We start from the raw sequence: 27,541 nt of genomic DNA on the forward strand, positions 1-27,541 counted from the left end.
GATTTCAGTGCAAAATTAACTTATCTCATTGAACGTACATACATATTTTGATTAACATTTTAGATAATACATGCTATATGTATGTATATCTTGTACATCTAGACAATATATTTATAAACTTCTATATTGAATGCATGTCCATAAATAAGCAACTTTAAAAACGAATAAATTTATTAAAAAAAAAGATAATTTTTAAATTATCTGTATTGGATATAAATTTAAATGAAATTTTACAAATAAAGGACCAATGAAGTTATATGCATAATAGTAGCACATATTAGTTAAATAGCATGTTCCTATTTATATGTATACTGCTATAACATACGCTATACATGTACGTTAAATTGATATAGAAAAAAACTCTGTTACTTAGCACTAAGATTTGTGTTAAAAATCTAATTATTACATATAGTTAGCTAGATAATTATAGCGTGAATAGTGTATTGCTATATAGCATAATGTTATAACATGTGCTATGACGTGCTTTAAATTGATGAAGAATAAACTCTGTTACTAAATCACTAAGATGTTAAAAAAGCTATTAATTACCTACAATATTCAAGATAATTACTACAACGCTAAAAGCATGTTGCTATATATCATACTGTTTAACTTGATATAAACTCCATTACTAATTGCTAAAAAAAGCTAATAATTACATATAATTAACAAGCTATTCTCTACAACGGAAATAGCATGTTGCTATAAAGCATGTAATAAAATATTCTGTAATGTGATTTAATTTGATATAAACTCATAACATTAAATATTATCCATTCAAGTTTGTGTTATAAAAGCTAATGAATAGCATGTTGCTTTATAGCATACAGCTATAGCACATGCTATAATGTGATTTTATTTGATGTAAACTCCATTACTAAATTACTACAAGATATTAATTAATCTTTGGCATTCAAGATTATGTAAAAAAAACCTAATAATTACATGTAATTATCAAGCTATTCTATATAACGGGAATAGCATGTTACTAAAAAGCATGCAATAAAATATTCTGCAATGTGATTTAATTTGATATAAACTCCATATATTCGCTTACAGAAAGATATTAATTTTATTAATACAAGTTTGTATTAAAAAAAGCTTATTGTGACATATAGTTACCATCATAATTCCAATAACTTGCATTTTGCTATTTAAAATACAGCTATAGCACATGCTTTAATGTGAATTAACAAGCTAATCTCTATAACAGGAATAGCATGTTGTTATAACATGCAGTAATATATTCTGTAATGTAAATTAATTTGATATAAACTCTATATATTAGCTACTTTCTATAATAGCTTATATTATCCATTCAGGTTTGTGTTAAAAAAGCTAATGAATAGCATGTTGCTATATAGCATGCAGCTATAACATATACTATAATGTTATTTAACTTGATGTAAACTCGATTACTTAATTAGTGCAATGTATTAATTTTTAGCATTAAAGTTTGTGTTAAAAGAAGAACTAAATAACATATAATTAGCACGGTAATTACTATAAAGCTAATAGCGTGTTGTTATTGAAAATATTTAGTTACTTTTATATGCAGCTATTTAGTGTTTATATGTAGCAGCTGTTGAGCGAGTAGAGTGTAAGGTAATTAGGTGATTTGTGGTTCGTTTTGTTATAATTTTAAAAACATTAAGATAATTAGATACCCGAGGAGTAAAAACTTTTCATGTCAAAAACAACCAGTCTGTACTGGCCTTCACACAAGGACAGTATTTACCGACATTACCTTCTATGTGTGGAGAGGTATGTCCTCTATATAAACTATATAGCGCTATAAATATATAGCTCTTTTATTTTGGAATATGCTATATTTCCAGAATAAAGACTTTGTTTAATATAGAAGGCACCTTGAATAATCCGACGATAGAAAAAATAGTATGAAAAAATGATTTATAATGCAGCCAGAGATTAAAAGTTAATATCAAGGTTATAAACCAAGAGTGGTTACTAAAACCAAAAACGATGACGTGTATTGGTTTTTTAATATTTGTATCAGTGTTTGTTAAACCAGTTTGAATTTTTATAATAAATACAAGTGAACGGTGAAATACTTAAACAACTGTTAACATATGTTTTCAGTGCAATATAGTCAATTTTATATATTTTATTTTAAAAAAAATGTTATTTTACTAAATAAAATGCCTTATAGTGAAATTTGGCTTTAGTAAAATATGGAATGATATATGTAAATGTGGGTGAAGGGGGGCGGTTGAGTTCAATTTTTTTTTATCAATTTTCAAATTTGGAATGTTTTCACGAGCCGCTATTAAATGCGCATTTAAAAGGTGTAGGACAAGTTTTTTTTTATACAGTAATTACATTATTGAAAACATAAAGAAAAGCACGTTATATGGTTATTAAATTTAAATATTATAAATTCATTTTTATTTATTTTTATTCTCTTCATAATTGCTTTAAATGTTACGTGATTTAAGACATTTTAAAAAGAAATATGGTACAATAATCTTTTACTAAATTATAATGACACAAATATGAAAAGGAAACTCTGGTACATTAATTGTGCATAACAGCACTTATAGCCCTTTACATATATACACACACACACACACACATATACATATATATAAAAATTTAATATGTAAAACCCATGGAATAAACTCAATCTCAACTAAACCATACCTTGTGAAACCCTTTGATGGCTTCTCTTTGTAGAGTGATCCAGTGGTACCAGGTCCCGGAGATTACAATGCTGATCATGTCACAAGACTTAATGTCAGTGTGCATTATGATGTGACCTATATGTGAGACAGTGAAGAGTGTGATGATCAAGACGCACACGAGATATTAGGGAACAGATATATTAGAGGTTGGATTTTGGTGCACCTACTCTTCCAGTTGCTGGTATACCTCGCTACAGGTCAAACACAGACAATCAAATAAAAATACATATAAAATAGTGAATGTGGGTTTTAAAACTGTTTTTAAGTGATCTATATTGACATGTTTGACATACGCACACAATGCTTCTATAATTGTAGTTTTACAGTACCTGATGATAAATATTGCACATCGATCTTTGGAAAGAGACAATCGGCTAATTTATGCAGCACTATCTCTGTCTCACACAACCTATGTGACGTATTTCGTGCGACAGAGAGTCTCTTTCCAAAGGTCGATGTGCAACATTCGTCGCCGGGTACTGTACTTAGTCTTGTCCTGGTGTGTATCCGAAGAAATTAAAAACTTGTTTTAAATTACTTTATAAGTTGTGATGAGTATGTAGTTTTAAGTAAACTTATACGAAGTTCTATTTAATACTAATTGGAGAAGATATCTTTAAATTTCTTAAATATATAAAACTAATGTTTAATGAATTGTGAACGAAATAAGATATATATTTGATATGATTAAAAATTAGTTTATTAAAATTTTAAAAATGTTTCTAACATACAATACCCGATGATAAATGTTGCTTATCGATCTTTTGAAAGAGGCAATCGGCTAATCTGCATCGCACGACTGACAAAACGTCACATAGGTAGTGCGGGAGAGAGATAGCGCTCTACGAAACCGAAATTAGCTGATTATCTCTTTCTAAAGGTCGATGTGCAATATTTATCGCCGGGTACTAGTAGGTTTGTTTGCCTTTTTTTGGACTACCGATAGCACCCAAAAAATTCTTTTTAGTTTGGTTGTAATATCATTTAGTAGAATATTAAATTATTTCAGTTTTGCATTTGTCTAATAATTTGAATTTATTATTATAAGTACTAAGCTACTCTAGGATTATTTTAGGACTTCCTAGATGTGGCAGTTGTTTGGGTAGTAACACAGAAGTCCGAAGTAAAAGTGTGTATATACGAACTTCGCCTTTATTTATATTGACGTAAATGAAGAATTATATTTCTGTGGAATTCCCCTTTTCGATGCGCCGATAATGACGTAATGTTGTCCCTACAACCACAAGGAAGTCAAAGAATGCATATAATTTAAAATAAAAAAATAATAGTTTAGTTCGGTGCACGTTTTGATGTTACGATCTGTACACTTGTGCTATCAAGATGTATTTAATGGAATCAGGCGTTACCTCGCGGAAGTCCATCCTAAGTAAGAAAAGGACCAACATTTAGCCACTTCCGCACATGCACGTGTGTTACACCGATTAGTGCCAAACACAGAGTGTGTTTGGCACTAATCGGTGTAACATAACTCCTGAAGATGCCCCGTGGAGGGGTGAAACACGTGTTGAGTAATTTGGCGGTGGCGGTTGTGTGATTCGTATTGTTTGCCGCATACGCATTTATCAGCGGGCTGGCGGGATGTGCACTTTATTGCACAACTACCACTGCATGTGTGGAAGTGGCTAAATATTGGTACTTTTCTAACTATCTAGATGTTTTAGGACAACGTAGATGTACAAGTCCACTATTGGACATAGCCCCCCCCCCCCATTTCCAATAATACCAGTTGAAATCTGTCTGCAGTACTTTAGTGCCACCTGTTCGAAAACCTGTATGCATGTGTGATTAATTTAAAAAGAATTAAAAAAAAACTTCCAGTGTTTTAGTAAACTAAATACGACCTTATAATACGAGAAACATCTTAGATAAGGGATGAACAACATTTTATGAGGTCTGCGAAATATTTCTAAAATTGAATTTATTTTATCTAACTTCTCTCATAAATATATTGTTATGAAATAAATCATAATAAAATGGTGGTACATGATACCCATCAATGATGATCACCCATCAAAACTTAGTGATGGACCATTAGCGTATACGCCTGTATCCAAAAAACTATCAAATTTCTCTGAAAAATTTTAAAGTTGATTAGTTTATCAGTTTTTATCTTGTTCATTTTAAATCTTCCCTTAAAATTTGTATATTTCTTATTCTAATGTTTAATGTAAATTATTTAACAAGTGTTACATTATGTGCGGCCTGCTGAAAAAAAAATTAAAATTGAACCATTGATTAAAAAGGTTGCTTACCCCTGTCTATTTAGCCCTTCGACTATCATTAATTCAGCCGGAAGACGTCCAATGATGGACATAAGCATCTCTCTGTATATTCAATACCTGGTCTGATTCAAAAAATGATCTGAAGCGATCTGCATGCAGCGCCTTTCGACGATTTTAACCAGGTCCTCCATTCACCATGAACGGATTCCCTTAAATACCTAATAATGTTAATATAATAGGAATATTGTCATAGCTTCGTCAGTTTCAATCACTTTTATAATGCTATTTTTATAAAGCTATTTCGTTATAACGATATTTGTGGGTGTAAGAGTTTTAATAGGGTGAATATATACCAGATTTGTTAGCAAAATTTTTTAAAGGTTATAACTTCTGACGGTATAAACAGCGGGTAAAGACAGTAATCAATAATGAAATATATTTATAAAACGCTTTTTCATACTATGTTAGCTATATATTCAACCCTTTGAAGCCTGCACCTATAGCCAATCAACTTGTAGAGAAAGATTATTATATTAATCTGTTGAGTAAAAGTTCGTCGAACCTATAAGAAAAATTGTATTCAATGTTGCTAGTCTATTTGGTTCTTGATTCTCTTCTGGCTTGTTTATTCTTTGCTTCTCTTGCTTCCTTCTGCTTCTTTATTTTGCCGTTATATCTGTACATTTTGCGTAGTGCAACTAGTGGGTGAGTGAACGCGCACAGCTCTGCGTGTAGGTGCTGTGCGAGCGAGACAGTACTACAGATTAATGTTTGGCGTGCTATTGGTTGATTTGGCGATCCACATAAACCCTTTACATGTGCTGATTTAATGTAAAAGTTTATAAACGCACTTGCAAATTATTGTGATAATGAGATTTACGTGAGTTTTTAAATGGAGTTAGATGATTGGTCCAATAAATGTAATTGTATTTTACATGGATATATTTTATTGTGTAAATTATATAGATGTGTTGTTTGTGGATTTAAGCTATGAATGCGGTAGAAACTAATATGCGTTTTTTTATGGCCGCCGCTATTGGGAGCCTCTCGTACTCCCTATCTTGTCTGGGACAGGGACTTGTTACCATTTATTTAATTTTTTCTCAGATATTTTTATTTTCTTTCTCTTTTTTCATACATCGTATGGTATTTCGTTCTTTTCATTCTTGCCACAATTCTTATTTCCCTTTCGCTCTGTAACGCCTTTCATACATCCCTCATTACTCTTTTACATTTTTATTATTTTATTTCTATATAGGATTATTACAGTATCACTTGGTCTTACAATATATTTTTTTTGATTTTTGTTGTTTACATTTTATTAGCTTTTATTTCTATCTATTATTATAATAAATATGCGTTTAATTTCTGAACGTTATGTCAAAATTCTGAAATTGTCTCTTTTATCATCACCAAGACAGCCTATAGACGACTGCAGGGTATTGGCTTTCCTCGAAGATCTTAATGAGAACCAGTTCCAGCGATTTTCCATAACCTTATCCATTTCCTCGATTCACCTAGTGGGGTGCTTCCAACTGCTCCTACTGTCAATTTAGACAAGCAATCATTCAGGCTATGTTCGGAACAAGGTTCTTCTCTGTATATCTCGTTTCCGTTTAAGCGCCATTGCTCTCTGGGCGAGCTATCTCATTCATATTTAGAATAAATCATTTGAATTATTTTAGATTTCTAAGTTAGCTAATTACAACGAACCCCCTATAACACGGTAGATTTATCGTGGTCGTGTACGGTAATGTAAGATTTTTTGTTAAGTAAACTGTTCTGGTTCTGCTTAACAATAAACAGTACTTGCATAAGTATTTTCTAGATAAAAAAGTAATTTATTTACTCTCAAATATATATATATACAATTATTAATATATAAGTAATTGTTCACAATAAATTACATAATATATATGAGGGTGATCGGAAAATAATGTTGTTTCTGTTGACATATTTTACAGAAAAATCGATTGATTTGTTACTGATCCGGCATTGATTTGTATACTAGATGGCAAAAGGTTGTTGATAACGAAGGTGAATATATTGTTGATTAGAAATAAAAATTTGTTAAAAATGTAGTCGTGTGAATTCAACTTCAAGTGACATTACTTTCCCGTTATCCTGATATGTCGTACTAGTAAATCTTATTTTTCAAGTAAAATAAAACAATTTATTTATAACACTATGGTTTTAGAAACTTAAGAGGATTGATTCAGTTTCTCAGAGCTTCTTTATTGCTTCTGTTGCCAAGAGACTTGGGTTTGCGTTGTCGTTGAACAATTTTGAAAGATGATCGTGTTCACTACATTAGTTGATTTTAAAAAAACAAACTTGCTGCATGTGAACGCATCTTTACAATCGTCTGCGCTCACTTTAATCACCTGCAGTACAGTGTAACAACACCCTATTATATTTCTCTAAATTTATTTATTTTAGAGCACATCGAATTTGTTTTTGAATTAAAACTACTAAAGTTACTGTAATCAAAATACTTTAATGAAAAAAAATTGTTTAAAAAGTTATTGTTTTTTAATCATATTTACACTGTTATGTTAAAAGTCACGTTTTTTCTCTACTTCTGTATGACCTGCTTCTCTATCTTCTCCTGCTGCTCCTGTGACTGCAGCTGCTGCAGAGTAAGCAGGGAGACACCGAGCTGGTCCTCTCTAGTGAAGGGTTGCGCCATTTGACGCAGCCAACGTTTACAGATCTGAAAGCGATGAAATGAGTTCTAATATTCATTTTAAAATATAAAATCAAATTTTATTTCGAAACCAATAAATTGTTTATGTATTTCTTCATTTTTGCTATGTGTGCGGTTTAAATATGTTATATATGTTGGCGTGACTTCTGTAAAATCGCACCACTAGGTGGATCCACGACTTTGTCAGTCATGGATCGGTGACGTTCTTTGAGGGAGGCCTGTTGGCTGATATGTTGATGATATTATTTCGTTTACACTTGATTGTTTAACCCTTTCCATTCTTATGTCGAGTGTCACTCGACACTGATTTTGTTCCACAAGTTCCACTGTCGAGTGATACTCGACATGGTGTAATACTTCTTTTTGGGGAAAATTTTAAAACAGGAAACATTTTTGTTACTAAAATGTTTGAATCACGAATGAATGAAACATGTTCTAGAATGGTAAGATACTATAATTCAATTAAATCTTATCGATGCTACATAACAGCCTTGGAGTGGAAAGGGTTAAATGTATTAACTCCTAAAATCAATGTGAATATATATCGGACAACTATGGGCAAGTTCCAGTTAGCGACTCCAACCTTAACATTATCCAAAGGCTGCAAAATAAACGCACAGAATCCATGAAGCACTTAACAATTATTAAGGAGTTAAAAATAGCAAGGAATAAATATACGAAGCGACAGGAATATCACACGAACCATTTAGCAACCGTATGCTATTCTAAACAACTGAAACACAATAACACTTGGTGAGATGGTGAAGGATGAGATATCTCCTGTTGAGGAGTACCTTAACATAAAGGAAGTCGAAGTGCAATATTTATCGCCTGGTACTGTATCACAGTACTGCTATGTACAGTTTAACCAGTAATACACCGATGATTTTCAGCAAAGTTCCGTACAGCAGTAATTTTACACTGGTAACAGTAGATTAGTCTTATGTCTCTCTCTGACCTATGACCCAGTGTCGGAATCCTAAGTGGGCAGTATATGCGGGTACCTGTACAGCTTCCTCGGTGCTGAGGTTGCAGAGCGAGTCGCGCAAGTGCTCCTGGATCCAGCGCGGCAGCCGCGTGCGCTTGTCGGCGCGGCTGAACCGCTTGTCAGCGAAGATCATGATACCGTAGTCAGTTTTGCCTCTGCCAAAAATAAAAACAGTAAATACTAGTTGAACGACGGCAACTAACAATAAGCTACTATGATTCTCGATAAGTATTCACTCTGTGAGATTTAGCATCAAGAATCTATTTTTTTTGTAGGATTTATTCGTACTATAACTTAATATGGGAATTTCTTACTTGTATAAAAATTTGGAATTTTTGACACGTCCACGCCGGCGCGGGCCACCGGTGACCCGCACTAAACTGTTTTATTGGTCGGCGCGGGCCACCAGTGACCCGTACTAAACTGTCCCATCTAGCGGCGCGGGCCACCCGTGACCCGTACTAAAATGTCTCATCAGGCGGTGCAGGCGACCGGTGACCCACACTATACTATACCATTTAGCGGTGCGGGCCACCGGTGGTACGCTTTCGATTGTGTTCTAAATTATTAGACTATTAGACCCAGAGAATCAAAATAAAGAAAATTTAACGTTTATTCATTTAAAACATTTATTCTTAATAATAATTATTATAGCAAAATCCTCATCGGAAGAGGAAGAAAGTATTCATAATCCGAATAATTCAATTCACTAATTTCCATATACGTATCTATTTTTTAAGAATAAAAATGAAAAAAAAACTTTCTAACCGCCCTTCTAATTACACCTACTGTCGGAAATATGTGGTCTGGAAAAAACGGCACGACAAAACTTGCACGATAAGATATCACTGTACTGTAGAACAACAAACACAGCGTATGCAGGTCTGAACAGGTAATAACAACGTCAGTCAGATGAAGTGCGATATTAATTTGAGCGCCACCTCATAGCAAAACAAAATAATATCGGCTCCGGCGTGAACCTTTGGTAACATGGTAACATTGCAAATAATGTTACCATGTTACCAAAAGTGTAAATGGTAGCAGGGAACGGTAAACACAGTTGAAACTCACCGCAGCGCCCGGCCCACGCACTGCGCCGCGTGTCGCATCGCGTCGAACGTCAAAAAGTCGTTCTCGCGGATCTGTGGACAAACGCACACGCAGACATTTTTTTAATACACACATAAAACATTAATACACCTATCCCCCGATTTACACGGTACTCGTTTTACACGTTTTCGCTTTTACACGGTTTTCCAAAAAAGTTTCTTTTTTGTTTTAATAATCGATTTTATTACCATCTTTCATATTGTAAATATTTCTGCTACCAACATCGATTCGGCACAAATAATGAAAGTGAATTCGAACCTTCGATTCCGAAAAAAGAATGAGAGTAATTTCTTTTTTGTTCTTCTGTTTAATTTGTTGTAATTAAATTTAAAAAAAAAACAGTGTTTCCGTAATATATTAAATATTTAAAATTGTCAATGCATTTTATTTTATTTATGTGTACACAACAATTATTGAAAAAAAAAAAATCACAACTGTTAAATAGCAAAATCATGCATTTTCTGCAAGCTTTTTGATTTACACGGTTTTAGCTTGAAAATTTTTAATTTTCGATTTACACGTTTTTCTTAGGAACGTATCTACCGTGTAAATCGGATAAGGGATAGGTGTATCTAACAATTAACGCCATCTATCCGTCCACATTGCAATTATATTTGAAAACATAATGTATATATATATATACACACACACACATATATATATTTATGTATAAAAACATATTTTTAAGTATTTTATGGGTATTGGTATACGATATGTCACCTGGAACTGGTCGCGAAGGTACTCCAGGCGCGCCTTGAGGATACGGCTCTGAGTGAACACGTAGGGGATGCCGAACATCAGCACGGCGCGGCCCAGGTGGTGATCGAAGTCCACGCCCTCCGACACCTTGCCGCGCGCCACCGACAGCAGCACCGCCCCGCGCCCGCTCTCGCACGCCTGCGCGCACACACCACCGTCACCACCACCATCACGTCACAACAAACTATGCCAACATCTAGTGTAAACTTCAACATAAACAGGGTGATTAGTAATAGCTATTTATTTATAATGTGAATATATAAAAATATATAAATACATATATTTATATATACAGGTACACGTCTTTCTGTTATTTGACTCTTACGCCGTGTTGCTATTTTTAATCGTAAGTTGCCATAATAAAATATTATCAATTAAATCTCAATTAAAATATAATCTAAACTACATACTACTACTACAACTACAAAATATATAGAAAGAAAGAATATATAGTAAAAGAACTTGTGAAGGTTGAACGAAGAGAACGCAATAAAAATGTAATGTAATATATATATATATTTCTTTAATGGCGCTGCTTTTTGTGAGTCCTCCGGTTCCCCTATCTTAAATCTATGAAAGTAATTTAGTTACAAATAATTTTCAGTACATTTTTTATTAGCGTTCTTTTCGTTCAACCCTCACAAGTTCTTTTACTATATATTCTTTCATTCTTTACACTTTCTTCTTTACTCTTTTCTTTCATACTATATATGTACTCATACAGTATAAAACCGACAATCGAAGTATATGACGAAACCCCACCATAAGGTAGACGAACGACCTTGTAAGCCAATCGGAAGACGCTGGAAACAGGTGATGTCCAGATGGTCCTGAGGAAGCCTATATCTAAAACGATGATGTACTCACATTTGATATATCACTTAACATTAAGTGTACGATTGTATTATCACTATACTATATAAATACCTGTTGTTTACCTTCACCAGGCTCTTTTGACCTGATCATTGTTTTGGTGAAACGAAACTACCTTTTAATACTACCTTTATATAATTGATGAGTGCGAAGCTGGTCTCGGCGGAGTCTTGCGTCTCGATGAACAGCAGCTTGTGCCTCTGCAGGCTCGCCACCACGCCTGCGGGAGAAGAAAGGAGAAAGAATTGAATAGTTAAGAGAGAGAGAGAGAGACTGTCTCACTTTATATTAAGGTATTACCACAGATAATAAAAACTAGTGCTACCTCTATACTATTCTCTTTTCTATAAATGCTAAGAAGGAATTATATTAGTTTGTACTGGCTACAATATATAGCAGCACATAGAATACAGGTCTTCAATGTAAGAGTGCATGTTTTATATTCACGTAGTGCGAAAGAGATAACGCTCTACAATATTTCTCGCCATGTGATTGGCTGATAATTCTATTATTTTATTGGTTAATTATTGTATTCTTAGGATTCATATGAATATAGGCCAAGTTTTATATACACAAATTTTTCTGATTTTGACCTTGTTTTTTATCTTATACCTTTTTATCTAATCTTATATTGAGATACTTTTATATTTTAAATAATTTTGTCAGTTTGTTTTTTTTTTACAATTCTGCCATTCTTTACAACCTCTATTATTCTTCTCCGCATCTTTTAAAATTTCTTTCGTTTATTTACATTCCATTCATATATCGCCACACCATTTTGATACAGTTTCAATTTTGATTTTTATTTTCTCTTATTATCACATTTTGTCTTTTTACAATTGTATTGATTTTAATTACTTATTTGTTGTCTTATCTCTATTCTTATTTTTATTCCTTTTTACTCAATACCATAAGAAAATACCTGCTAGCCCTACTAGAGAGAATACTACAAATTAAACAAAGCCATAAATCACTTCATTCTGTGCAGATCTGAAAATTTTGATAAGGAAATAATATATTATTAGAAACTTAAAAAGATTTGAAAAGAATATATATATATATATATATATATATATATATATATATATATATACATGTGTGGTAATCGGGATGCAGGGATTGAATTTTAAAGTCCTTCGTGGGGCACAAATATTTATTTTAAAAACCACTCCTAACCTAAAACTGCGCATGCTCCTTCGTCGTTCAACCGTCGTCCGTCTCCCTTCCTCTTACACGCCTCTCGCTTGTAGCATCTGACGTTTCTATTCACGCCATTCTACATATATATATAAAACATACTGCGTGCATCGAAATTTTTGGTCAAGTCTGATATACCAAAGAAATTATGTACATACCTTGATCATACCACGCTCCAACGACGCTCTCCAGATACAAATATGAAGTGAAGAAACACACCACGCCGTCTGGCACACAGGCCGACACCTGCCAACGAAGCCAAACATCTCAAACAACCAAAACAATTTTCACAGTTTATCATTATACATATAACTATTTATGTGTATATATGATGTATTTGCTAGGCTACTTCAATGTTTATTATTTAAAAATATATATATATATTACGCTATACTTTCTTTTCGCTTTTTGACAGGTTTGGGGCATATTATATGAACAGCAGGTAGACTCATCACATAAATCAGAGTTAGATAATAAATATTTTTTTTAATTAAAATATTTTTGAATCTGTAATTTTATTTATGTTTATTTTTTTTTCAACTACAGGCAAACCTCTAACTTGATGTAAAATGATGAGGAGGCTTACGATGCTAGATGTTTGTCTAGAACAGTGATTCCCAAAGTGGTCTATATCGACCCCTAGGGGTCTATTACAACCTGCAAGGGGTCGACGTCAGCGAAAAAAAAATTTGGGGGTCCATGAAAGGAAAAGGGGGGTCCACGATAGTGGATCTCAACACATACACTGATAGTACCTATTTACTAACATCATACTATCTTATAATATAAAAATATTTACATTATTTATAAAAGTACCTATGAAGTAAAAAAAATATTATATATGTTTATAAAATTGTGTAAGTTGTAGGATGTTGGTATTCGCTTTGTGGTCGCAATACATTTTGAACATACACTAAACTTCACTACAGTTAGAAGTTTACAGGAAATCAATATCAGGTAAGTAGGGGGTCTATCCAACACGGAAAATGGCAAGGGGTCTACGACACAAAAAAGATTGGGGAACTCTGATATAAACCAGAGAAAGATAATAAATAATTTTTTAATTAAAATATTTTTAAATCTCTTTTTTTTTTCAACTAACGGCAAACCTCTCACTTGATGTTAAGTGATAATCAGGTTTGCGATGCTATGTTTGTCTAGAAGATACTTATTCACTTATAATTGACTGGAAACAACAAAGACAGTTGTTCCATACCTTAGTAAGAAAAGGACGAATATATATATATATATATATATATATAGCTACTTCCGCCAATAAATTTTTTTACTGCTCTATTTATATGCCACCTCCTCCCCCGCTACCACTCAAAGTCACGTGACCAATCACCTGGGCTATTTTTATTATACCTTGGGTTCCATACCTTAGCTGTTTGCACTATAAAAGTATTATAAAAACGCTTAGTGATGGTTGAAGTTATTTCAACTATATATGGATGTCGTGAATCCGTACGTCTTGTCGTCCGATGGTAGAAAGGCTAATTGATTCATGTAACTCCTATGTACTCTCCAAATTGAATATTTGTTTATATATGTAAAGAAAGTAGTTTCTTTAATAATTCTACTTTGTACTGTGCCGCACTCAATGTCGGTAAAGCAGTTGTTGTTTAACCTTGACGCTTCATAGATGGCGCTATTAACAATATTGTGATGGCGTCCTTTGCAGTCGCCGGTCGGTAAAGCAGCTTATGTTTGAGATGTTAGAGTGATAATTTAAAATATTACAGAATAACCTTTAAAAGTACTCGACAATTTAAACAATAACTTTAAATGTCGTTTTTCTGTTTTCAGGTAGGTTAACAGGTTGACTTCCACTTGTGCTTATACTGAAATTTCTATCAGGTCGCTCTATACGAATTTACGTTTAAATATGTGCCGAAAATCTTTATAAGTAGTCACCTAGGTGTTCAGCGAGGGGAACTCTTGTTGTCACTCGAATACGGGTGACGTGGCCTTATGAGAACCTTAAATGTTACTCTAATATAAGTGACAATGTAATGAATATGTTAACCCTTTCCACTCCAATGTCGAGTGTCACTCGACACTGATTTTGTTCCACAAGCTCCACTGTCGAGTGATACTCGACATGGTGTAATACTTCTTTTAGCGGAAAATTTTAAAACAGGAAAGATTTTTGTTACTAAAATGTTTGAATCACGAATGAATGAAACATATTCTAGAATCGCAAGATACTATAATTCAATTAAATTTTATCGATGCTACATAACAGCCTTGGAGTGGAAAGGGTTAATGGTGTAAAACATTACGTGTGTGATTATTATTACATACCTAACGTGTTTAAATATATTTTTTCAGAACAAAGCATTATTGTTTATTTGAATTATATACTTACTTATATATATATATATATATATATATATATATGCATATACTTATAGTTAAAAGAAATTGTTTTATATATATATATGGTCATATGTATGTCCGTACCTCTACAAGCAGTTGCCCGTAGTTACGTATGACCGCGACGTCCTCCCTCGACTCGTACTTGGAAGATATGGCCACCTGGTCGCTACCCTTTGATACAATCTGAAAGTTATTGTTTTATTAACCCAACGGTACAGTGCAGACTTGAGATCATATGTCACGAGTTGGACTCCGGAATACAATCTTATATAATTCACACTTTGTGCAATAATTATATAGGATGACATTTGCTCACAAACAAGTTTTCAGAGGATGGGCAGCAGCCACACTGCGATCGCCAAACCACTTGCCAAGGTTGGCGATTATGATATATCCACCCATAGATATCTTTTTGGAGAGCTATGTCTTGCAGTGAAACCACAAAGAAATAAAAAAAACAAATAACACTTCTTATAGTTAGTTCATAAATAATTAATTGAATTTAAAATATGGTTGTACATAAGAATATTGAAAATATAGACAGAAAGAGTATCAAGAGAAGAGTGTTGAAGAGAAACAATAGAGAAAGAGAGATCTTGAACAAATTTTAATTCCAATACTGCTTTTAGACTTTTTTTTGGTAATTCTTTTAATATTTGTAATACAGTAGAAAAGCAATTTATTCCCATGTTTTGATACTATATTAAATATACTATTCAGAGTTATTTAACATGATTTTTATATAATAGATTCTCAGAAAGAATAACAAACAAAGTGAGAAAGAATTTCTTGTAACCACAATTTTATAAATTTAGACAATTATAAAACGGTAATGTAAAATAGTACGGTGAACTCACCATTGGCAGCAGGCAGGGTCGTGCCAGGGTCATCGTGAACGAGCTTATGATCACAGGGTTGAAGTCCAGGATCTTCGGGTACATGTCCAAAGGAGACAGCGTTCCTGCGAACCAAAGTGAATGAAATTATTGTAACTTTTTCTACCTCGTTACCATGAGTAGACCAAACGAATAGTTTAACCAGTTTTAGCAATTTGAAGCTTCACAAAGTACCATTTAAAAGAATTGATCGTTTTCATCGTCCTCGCAATTGGGGTTACTTGTTACTCTTAGTTCTCGGACAAGGATTATATTTTTATTTTTATCACATAATTTCCTATTTTCACCCTCTCTTTCTCTCATTCTTCAAAATTTCTCTCTTTCTTTTATCCTTCACAATTTCTTTTCCTTCCTTCTCCCATTCTTCACAATTTCCTTCTTAATTCCATCTTTCATCCTTCACAATTTCTCTGTTTATACCTTCTCTCATCCTTCACAATTTCTCTTTCTTCCTTCTCCCATTCTTCACAATTTCCTTCTTAATTCCATCTTTCATCCTTCACTATTTCTGTTTTTATTCCTTCTTTCATTCTTCACAATTTCTCTTTTTCCTTTCTCTCGTCCGTAGTGTTTTATCGCCATCGTTTTTTTCGACCCGTCGTTCGCCTATCACTTTTTGGGACAGTAATTTTGATTTCACTAAGTTTTTAAATACGAGTATAGTTTTATTTATTTTTCTTCTTTCGTCCGTCACAATATTTGACATTCTATCTTCTTCTTTCCTACACATTTTTTTTATTCATATTGTTTTTATTTACATACCTTTTTTGTACCGCCTCCCAACCTTCACCACATTTCTTACAATATTACACTTGTTTATACATTTATATTCTTATTCTATTATCATATTCTTATTCACCTTTTTTAAATTATAATTTTAAAATATTTGTTATTTTTACTTGTTAAGGAAAAGCTATTTACACTATAATAGGCGACTTAAACAATAAGGGTTCATGACAAGATTATTTTGCCGCTATATCTTCACATCTTGCGTAGTACAACTCGTGGGTGAGTGAACACGCACAGGTCTGCGAGTAGGTGCTGTGCGAGCGAGACAGCACTAGGAATTAATGTTTGACGTACTATTGGTTGGTTGGGCGATCCCCATACATACAATACATAAATAAATAAACAAAAATCAAAGAAATCATTCTTGTATTTACGCTTTAATACACATGGAATGACACTAAAAATGTTTAATTGTAACACTTCGACTGATTCATTCTACCTATCCGGAGCATTCAACAAAAATGAGTCATTTATATGTATTTTTCTATATCGCAGTTATTTTTATATGCCTGTTTATATCTTTACCTATCCCATGTGTTATATGGGATGCTCTTAAACCAAATTCTATGTAAAAGACCAAAATCACTCACCCGATGTGATGATGACAGTTTGAAATCTAGCGAAAACTGGCCGCATTGCTATTGAAGAGTCCATGCACCTGCAAAAAGTATACAACGGTTTGATTAAATTAAAAAAAAATGTTGATCAGTCGAATTGATATTATAATATATATGAATAAAAGAAATTTAAATGTCTGCTTATAGTATTAAAAAAGCAGCTTTTAACTACGCGCATATGAATATATCTAATATATAATATTCTCGTGTCACGGTGTTCGAACTTGAACTCCTCTGAAACGGCTTGACCGATTTTTACCAAATTTTATATGCGTATTTAGTAGGTCTGAGAATCGGCTACTATCTATTTTTCATACCCCTAAGTGATAAGGGTTGTTCACCCTTAAAATTTTTTTTTTATTTTTTTTTACGAAATTTTTTGTTATTTTTTTATGATACAACATACAAAATACATACAACCCTAAATTTTCACCCCTCTACGATCAACTCTTATTTTTAAATTGAAAATTAAAAATATTTTTTTTTGCAAAACAACGTTTGCGGAATCAGGTAGTATATCTATATATATGTATTTAACACAATAACTTTGGCATACATTTATTTAATTTATTTATTTAATATTCTTTATTGTACACGCTAGGCACTTTTAAATAGTTTCATAATATAAAAAAGTACAATCGGTGATCATATCACACAAGGCAATCATACATACAACCATAGTATGGAAAAGGCAGAAGTATAAAACATTCCATGATTTCAAAATTTAAAAAAATAACTTTTAAATTGGTTTATTATTAATTGGTATATATTTTTTTCTTTAAATATGGAGAATAACTAATATATATATTCTTTAAATATGGAGAATAACTTGATTTAATCTATTAATTTCCACAGGTAACATATATATTTAATATAACACATATATTTTTTTATAACCAACTATACTTGATTGACATCCAATCACAGCAGTCAATTAATTAACCACAATCAATTCCTAATTTTTTATTGAATATTATTAATCTGTGGTTGAAATTCAGCTGCAATTTCCTTAGTTAAGTTTTTGGTAATATGGTAGAAACATCTGCAGGTGATCTATCGGTACCATCTAAACTTTGAAAGACTTCAATGAGAAAAAAAATTAGTAAGCTCTGGTGTAGAATGTTGTTTATTATTATTAGAAGGTCAAAATAATTAAAAATCAGTGGCCTAGAGCAGGGGTGACCAACACGCGGCTTTTTAAAAATTGAATGTAATTGTCGACTTTTTACCATCAATATACTTATAAAATTAATTATAGGCAGTACATACCACCGAAACAATTTAAGTTAATCACTTGAAGGCGTATTCATCAGATTGGTTGCGTTCTTAAGTCGATTATTACTTGTGTTTGGGAATAATAATTTTTAACTATGAAATTAAACAAAAAAGACCAAAGATCAAGACTGAAAAGGCTGCGTAATTGTAGCTATCTTATAAGTTCCGATTGATATTGATACATCTAGTATCAAACTGCCGAATTTCTCTTTAAATAATTTCAAGTAAAATCCGTTCTCCGTTCTTTTGTTTTTTTATTTTTCATTAAAATTTGTATATGAAATAAATTTCATAATTTTCTAATTTCTATTATTGTTTATTGTACATAAAATTTTATAAATTATTATTCTTTTACATTATGTGCGACCCGCTGAAAAAAAATTATTGGCTTATTGATTAAAAAGGTTGCTCACCCCTGGCCTAAAGAAACACTAGTACACATTAGAACACGCAATAGGTCCTCCTTTTAGCAAGCGGGAAGAGCAAGACCTGTCAATGGGGCGACCATAACACGTTGACTGCCATATCACTTATATCGGGGTGACAGTAAAGGTTCTCATAAGGCCACGACACCCGTATTCGGGTGACGACAAGAATTCCCATTGCTGATCAACTAGCGACTACTTACAAAGAATTTCCATATCATATTTAAACGTAAATTCGTGCAGAATTACCGATGTAAATTTCATCGTGAACACACGTGGCAGTCAACCTGTTAAGGGCAGGTCTCTGCCGTCCAATGGGCGTCTGATATTATGAGGATAAAAGTGGAACACTCACGAGAAATACAGTATAGGGTTGGAGACAGTCGGTGTCTTGTCATCAAAGGGCTCGATGATAATGATGAAGCCTTTGGTGTAGGTCGCCACTAGCGTCGCCAGATGCGTGATGAGGGTCAGGGATGCGAAACCGCTTGGGTCTGGGATTTGCAGCGTTCGCAGCAGAGATGACAGCCGCGACGCACAGAAGCGCAGCGGTTTCCGCTCGATGCACACGCGAGATGACAGGTCCTTGAGGAATCCTGCACATAAATCCCCCAATTACAGTACCAAATGAACGTGTCTTCAAAATTGCGGGTGGAATTTCGTAAAATACTATTTTAGATTACCTCTAGCGGAGTCCCTTAGCCTTAAGCCTAAGGGTTCTAGAGATATCAAGATAGATCTAGAATTCGTACACACACACACTTATATATATATATATATATATACATATATATATATACCTTTCTCTGTCGCACACATCTTCTGTCGCTGTCACACAGTCGACACATGTGATTGGTTGTATGAATAAAGATAGTTCTAGGATTTTTTAAAGTGCACTTGAGTTACATTTTCAACTCCAAGAGACAGTTTCCTAATGGATGGAAAATTCTTATCAATAAAATTATTATGTACATGGTTTCTTTTAAATTGACCCTTTTGTACAACTTGGGTATGATATGGGGAAGAAGTAACTCGAGGAACTCAGAACAACACGTTCTCCAGGTCAAATTAATCTGAACACTTACCCGCAGGTGACTCTTGCACAACATGCTGTATCCTCAGCCTAGTCTTCAAATACTCTATGAACCTCTTGAGGAAACCGAGGAAGTGTTCCGCGTTCCTGATGTTACCAGGGACTACCTCTGAAATATGGAATATTCAATATTTAAAAAAAGATGTAACATCTTCAGCCAATGTGTTCTTCCCGGGCTGTCATATGTGAACTTGGGTTACCACTAAAAAAGTGTATAGGACAAAGGAGAGGAAGCTTATGTTCATTATAACAAACTAAAACAAAGTTACAACAGTCTACTACATTTTCATAAAAAATTATTATCGCATAGTAAATGTCTGTTTGTTCACTAAGTAAGCAATAACATGTCTATAAAGTTTGAACAGCTTTTGTGTAGTGACGTACCGTTAAGGACTTCATCAGGCAGGATCGGGTTCCCCAGGATGGTGTCGGTCTCCCTCGCAGTAGCAGCCTCCCTGAGCCCCTCCACCATCTGCTCGTACTCCGCTGTTAGCCTTGCTGCATCTTCCTCTCGTATCCTGATTAAAATCGACAAAAAATTTTTAACCAACACTTTATCTATAGGTAGAAAGATATTTCAATTTCGATACTGCGTACAACTAAACCACTGTTGATGGAAGGAAGACGAAAGAAAATGTAAAGTATGAGAGACGAAATAAATTCTAAAATATACAGGGATTGAACGAGAAGTATAGGGTTCAATAAAACAAAAAAAAAACCACCATATTATTTATTAAACAATATATATACATATAGTTTTGCAAATAAAAAATTACAGGTTTTAATTAACAAATAAAAAATAACGGTTGATCGTAGAGAGGTGAAAATTTAGGGTTGTATGTATTTTTGTATGCTGTATCGTTATAAAATAAAACCAAAAAATTTGTCTAAAATATAAAAAAAAATTTAGGGGTTGACCACCCTTATCACTTAGGGGTATGGAAAATAGATAGTAACTGATCCTCAGACCTACTGAATACGCATATAAAATTTGGTAAAAATCGGTCAAGCCGTTTCGGAGGAGTAGGGTAACTAACATTGTGACATGGAAATTTTATTTATTAGATATATATATACAGCATGATTGGTTATGGATGTCAAGGCTTTAAAGATTTGAACGTATAGCCGATTTGCTGACAATTAATGTATGGTACACCGTTTTAAAAATAACTTAATAATAATATAGTAAGAAAAAGCGTTTTTAAAATTCACATTAAAATTAATTTTTATTTACTATCTGTTCCTGCAGACATTGCGCTGCTAGAAGTTATTGATCTGATGAATTCTGATTAAAAAAAATTCATAGTGATGACTTTATATGGGGTGACCGGAAATAGGTGTTCAAGATTTAATAGTTTTTGTAGAAAAATGAGCTAAACTTTCACCTAAGCAAAAGCTTTTACAACTACAACCAATCATACTGTTTATCTTTCAATATCTTGAAAGTGTGTGTATACCGCCATCTAGTATTAAGATCGGAAAGAGAGATAATAATATAAAAATTAGAAATAATTTATCAAATTAAAATCTTGCTGTAAAGAAATATGATAATGATTATAAAATAAGAAACAAACAGCATATTAAAAATATTAAGCCTTGTCCAAAAAAGATACGAGAAAAAAAAAAGTAAAAAAAGATCGGAAATAGACACACGTGTTTGCTACGTACACAGAGATATCGAGCAAGAGGTACAAACAAAAGCATACATACTGTGCGACAGTCTTCTCCAGCTGCTGCAGTGCTGCCGTGCTCTTGTCTATGGTGCGGCGTGTCAGCTTCACGCTGAGCGAGTCCACGCACACGTTGTCTATGTTATGAGCCTCGTCGAACACTACCACAGCCTCCTTGTGCAGCTCCTTGGACACCACCTCCGCTATCTTCGGGTCCAGGAGGTAGTGGTATGAATATACAACTATTTCAGCGTGGATTATCTGTGGATGTAGGAAAATGTACATTGTAATACTTACTGTTCTATTAAAATCAAATATCCCCTAGAATGTAAAACTAAATTAAACAAGTATTAAAACCGATGCAATTGATTCTTAAAAGGCAAAGGCGGTGTCAAGATGCAGCCTTTATAGACAGCGATGGTATGACAGGTCAAAATAGACATGAGCTCTATGGATGGACAAAGTACTGGTTACATATCCAGACCAAAGAGCAGAACTAGAAGTCACTTCTATGTGTAATACATAGGTCATAGAATCTCATTTGACATATGTGATACTACAATTACGGAACATTTATACAATTAAGCACAGATATAATCCTATATGATATCCTTCCATACAGCTCATATCACAATATTGAAACATCTACAGTGTAAGATATAGCGAAGGAAGGTAGAAGAAAGACTGAGATATGTGAAGAATGGAAGAAGAAAAATGAAGAACATAATACTGAAAAAAATTATTTCATGAGTATAGTCTTTTATAGATAAAGATAAGGGAACTAGAGGCCCTCTAAAAGGGGAGCTATAAATATAAACGTTTCAAATTCTTAACAAATGTTAAAAAAAAATTGTTTCCATAAGTGAGTGTCATAAATAAGATATGGAGTTAATATATTGTTCACAGACAATTATATTGAAAATTTATCTTGTGTCACTAGCCGGGTACTGTTTTTGCATAAATTTCATGTAACTCTTTTATTTGAGAATGCTACAAATTAGTCTGCATAACAACTAAATCAAAAACACGACTATCAAAAACACACACCCATCTCCTTACTGATAGTCGGAGCCTCAAGTTCTATAGTTGCACCAGGAATATTTAAATAATTGTGATATTTCGGTGTACTATCATGTTTGTTCCACTCTTCTTTCAAATCGTCATCACTATCTCCTGCTATATAACTTTTTTGATATTTTGGTGACCTTATATCAGAGTCGCTCTCTTCAATGCAGTATCATTTTCACATTTACAACAATATGATTCATAATTACTTGGACGGTCAGATAAAGCATCTGCATATAATTCATTGAAAGACTCTTCATTATGTTCTGCCTTTGTTTTTTAATTTTTTTAAATTATCAAATATTGATACAGATTTTGGCTTATAAGCGAGAGAAACATCTTGTATTATGCTGACCAATAATTGCACTGCATGGTCGCCAACAGAGATCACAACAGTGATGTAAAAAAAAAACCATCACGGATTTACTCGCTGGTCAACAATGTGTTAACATAAATGAAGTATTTAAAATAAATTTAAATCCTAGACTTAGATCGTTATAGATTGTGTAGCTTATTGCAGAGGTTGTATATTTTGTGATTATACTGCCTAAATTTTACATAATAAATAATATATTCCATTACTCTGGATTTTGAGAACCTATAACATTGTTTTTAAACTAAGTGACTCACAGCAAACCTGGAAAGGAAATATGGACACCAGTTTCTGTCAGCACCGTACTGCTTCAGGTCATCTATTGTATAGACTCCATAAGGTAACATAGACTCCTTGCCTTCACGGTTAAACCCCTCATAAAACTGACCTGGAAATCATGAATAAGTTATTATTTGATATGTAATAAATTTTTTACTGTACAAAATAATTAACTAATTTTCGTGCATATAATGCAGGAAGACTCTAATGAAAAAAAGTATATGTTAATATATGTAAAATAAAAGTAGTAAAAAAATTTGTTAATGTTGCATATCATTATATTTTAGTGATTGTATTGATGAATTACTACATAAAATTACAATAATATTTACTAATTGCAACACTAAAATCTAAAATAATGTTAAGCAAAAATTTTTATTAGGACCAGAAAAAAAACCTGTTATTGAAAAAAAAAAAAAATTTTATTAGTTCGACACTCGGAAGTATATAACATTCAGTTTCACCTATGATACACTCATTTGCATCTACAAAAGTGTTTGCCATGTTAATCCAACATATAAGTAAATATTAATACAATTATCTGATCAATAGTAATTGTTACACATGGTATAGAGTAACTGCTTGCATGGCATGAACATGTCATGCAACCCGATCCTAAATATTCAAGGCATGGTAATGCAAGACGCTACCACTGATGTAGCACTATGTGACCAGATGTATTATTATAAGTAACAAATATTAAGAAAAATACTCCATCTTCATACATACTTTGAAGTGGGTAGGTTTTAGGAGATTAGTTAGCATATAAGTTTAGTTTGTTATTTCTTTTTACAAATAATAATTATAAGTTAGTTGTTTTCATCGCCTGTAGCCATTGTAATTCAATTACAAAAAGAAAATTACTTGAAAGTGATAAATAGATATGTGCAGGTCATGTTGCAAGGCTCAGCAACAAAAATTGGGTACTCCAAACTACTCAAGAATAGAGGCCACCAGGCAACCGAAACAGAGGTAGACCACAAATTAGGTGGGACAATATGTCTGTACTAGCTGGTCCCGACTAGATCAAAAAGGCCCAGGACAGAGAGGCTTAGCACAGGTGAGGAGGCTTCTACCCAAACAGGTTTCATACCAGTAAATAAAGACTAAAATAAATAAATTTAATTAGATTTAATTCAATTTTAATTTTGTAAGTAAAGACAATGTGTACAATAGAATGTACTTACAAATAGGCACCGATGGATCTCTCTCATGTCTTTCTCTTATATAACTAGCTGTGAGGGAGTGGCATTTCCCATCCACGAGTTTTCCCTCTCTTTCTCTTGACACCTGAAATAATATTTATATAAGTATTACTATTATTTACAGTTAATACCAGATTGTAGTAAAGGGTTAATTAAAACAAAATAAATTTGTAATTAACAGTAATTGCAAATTCAATTAGAACAACTACATACCACAACAATGGATACAGAAAGAGAAGAAGGTTAAATGCTTCAAACAAATTAAATTGAGCTATCATATAATAGAATAGCATCCATGGTTTATCTTGTGCTGTCTCTGTAGGCTGATTTCCCAAAAAAACGGTATTACACTTTAGCATTGTTGAGAAATCCTGGCAGATCCTTAAAATGCATCATCAGATCAGCCGATAGATGTTCACTTCAAGGCATAGACCTCCACTGCTCTCATCCAGTGAAAGGCTAATGAATGGCATTGCATCATACAATTTAAAATGTAGTTACAACTGTACCACAATATATCTAGATCTTTTCATGGTATTTTTGTTATAACTATCACATACTGCTCTGAAATCGTCATTAAAAACTACCGAGCATCAGGAAAGCAGGTTTTTTTTCCTAGGTTGGTAGGACTGTTTATATTTCTCAAGGGTCTGCTTGTAAAAGTCGAAATATCATTTGGCTCGGCCCAAACCATTTTGAAGGATATTTTGATTGTTGCCAAAATTGCTTAATTCTTTGGACAAAAAAGGTTCAAAAACTCAACTCATATAACAACTTTACTTGCCAGATTTGACTCTGTGAAACTTCTGGCTATTCAGGAAATTAAAATGGCTAATACAGGAATGCTATTTTGATATCATTGAGTAGATTAAAACAGAATCCATAAGGTCTTCGAGGCTATACCAGAAAAAAACTATCGCATCTGTTTCAAAGGCTGCTGGCAAAGGTGCATTTTATAGCACGGGGACGATATGAAATTAATTTGAAAAAATAGATAAAGCCTACTTTTTGACCACAGTATTATGTTACTAACACAGTAAATGATGTAATTGATTCCCAAGCTGTATTACCACTTGTAAAATTGAACTGTGTAGCTTTTTGCGACTGTCTTTTATCTATGGGATGATAATATATAAGTACACATAAGTATTTTACAACTTTTTAAATTATATAGCATTAAATATTTATTTTTATTAGAATGAAAAAAGCAAAATCTTACATCAGGGTGTATACACAAATTCTTCCTGGAACTGAGAACTACACCGGTTAGATTGGGCTTCTCCCCCTGACTCTTCTCATAGTAATGGATAAGATTCTTCAACTCTTCCATTACTTTCTCTATCTCTGGTACTGTACGCGAACAATAAATTAGCTTTCTGAAACATACATGTATATGACTTTTCCACCTTTATACTGACTCATCACAATATCTTTAGAACTGTTGGCTGAGAGGCGGAAGTTCCTAGACTTTTTTCTCATAGACCACTTTCACAGTTATTTTAATGTATATATAATATTCAAGGGTAATATCAGTGGCGTAGCTATAGTAGTAGTTGGGGCCTGGGGCAGAATAGGGCTTGGTAAAAAATAGTAAAATTCGATATTATTTTTATGTTATTTACTTTAAATTATGGTTTCCACTTTTCTTTTAACATTTTATTATTCAAAAAAAAAACTATTCAAAAAAATTATTTTCAACTTTGGTGCCCCCCCTGCTTGTGGTGCCTGGTGCGGCCGCCCGCTCACCACCCCCTAACTACGCCACTGGGTAATATACATCATTTAATGTGAATAATTCGGCATATTATCATATCATGTCAAATAGGTGGAGACAATAAGTTATTTATCATAATTGTTTTAACCCATACACCCCCACTGCTAGGTATAGGCTTTCCCCAAAGATATCATTGGGGGATATATCATAATCACTACACTTGGCATATGGGTTGACAATTGCAGTGTGGTATTATGGTACACAAAAGACACTGCTGCCCATCTTCTGGAAACTTGTTTGTGAGCAGTGGCAATCTTATATGATTCACAAAGTGTGAATTGCATAAGATTTTATGCCAGGAATATAATCTGTGTCTCAGTCCTCCACCATGCATATAATTTTGTAAAGTATAAAAAAACACATTTATTTTTCACAATAGTCTACCTTGTCATGTTATGTAAAAAATTGCATAATATTTAAAAAATATATATATTATTTATTATGTATAAATATATTTTGGTTTTTGAATATTATGGAAGATATACTGCTTAGTACCAATACTATTGACGTGAGATGGACATAAACATCACTCACCTTACATGATGTGGATTTTGAATCATATAAGCAACAATCAGTGACAACAATGATATAGTCTTCCCTGTTCCTGATGGCATCTCAAGTAATCCATGTCCCTATAAAGCATATTACAACATTTTCATTGTCATAATTGGTAATTATAAGAAGAAGGAGTAACAGTTATGTGGCTATAAAATAATTTCAAAAATATACGGCGTTTATTTTAATAGAATTCATTTATAACCTATAAGGATTTAAACAACTTAAGTTACCTTTGCATCGAGAGCCCTTTTAAGTTCAAGCATATACGCATACTGTTCAGGATATATGTAATCGTAGGGAAAATACACCAAAAGACCGTCAACTGTAAGCCTGCAATAAAATTAAATTGGTTATAAAATTGTTTAAGCAATTATCTCACATTAAAAATAATTAAAATTACTTACTTCATATTTCATGGACAGATCACAATAATTAAGAGTCAATTATTATATTATATACAAAAAAATTGCTTAAAATTCTTATAGGCGCCGGAGTTCACAATGTTTTGACATTTAATGACAATTACAATAGCTGTTACACCACAGATAATATAATGCAGCC

General features: G+C 33.0%; 1 protein-coding gene across 1 annotated transcript; it reads right to left on the bottom strand.

Moving 5' to 3' along the window:
- Positions 1-7,427: 7,427 nt before the first annotated feature.
- Positions 7,428-27,474, bottom strand: Xpd (general transcription and DNA repair factor IIH helicase subunit Xpd). Its single transcript, XM_068766400.1, has 19 exons — positions 27,385-27,474; positions 27,211-27,310; positions 26,957-27,054; positions 25,868-26,024; positions 24,631-24,733; positions 23,422-23,552; positions 21,767-21,987; positions 20,441-20,574; positions 20,049-20,165; positions 19,319-19,559; positions 17,237-17,304; positions 15,819-15,922; positions 15,046-15,144; positions 12,738-12,825; positions 11,511-11,602; positions 10,471-10,647; positions 9,712-9,782; positions 8,657-8,795; positions 7,428-7,658 (listed from the first exon to the last, which is right to left on the bottom strand). Exons 1-19 carry the CDS (start codon positions 27,387-27,389, stop codon positions 7,521-7,523), a joined length of 2,283 nt encoding a protein of 760 aa, XP_068622501.1. The 5' UTR covers positions 27,390-27,474; the 3' UTR covers positions 7,428-7,520.
- Between the last annotated feature and the right edge of the window lie 67 nt (positions 27,475-27,541).

Source organism: Battus philenor, unplaced genomic scaffold, assembly GCF_028537555.1.
Source record: "Battus philenor isolate CCGP_79_NKW_IND1 unplaced genomic scaffold, ilBatPhil1.0.hap1 SCAF_21, whole genome shotgun sequence".
In the NCBI taxonomy this organism is placed as follows: Eukaryota; Metazoa; Arthropoda; class Insecta; order Lepidoptera; family Papilionidae; genus Battus; species Battus philenor.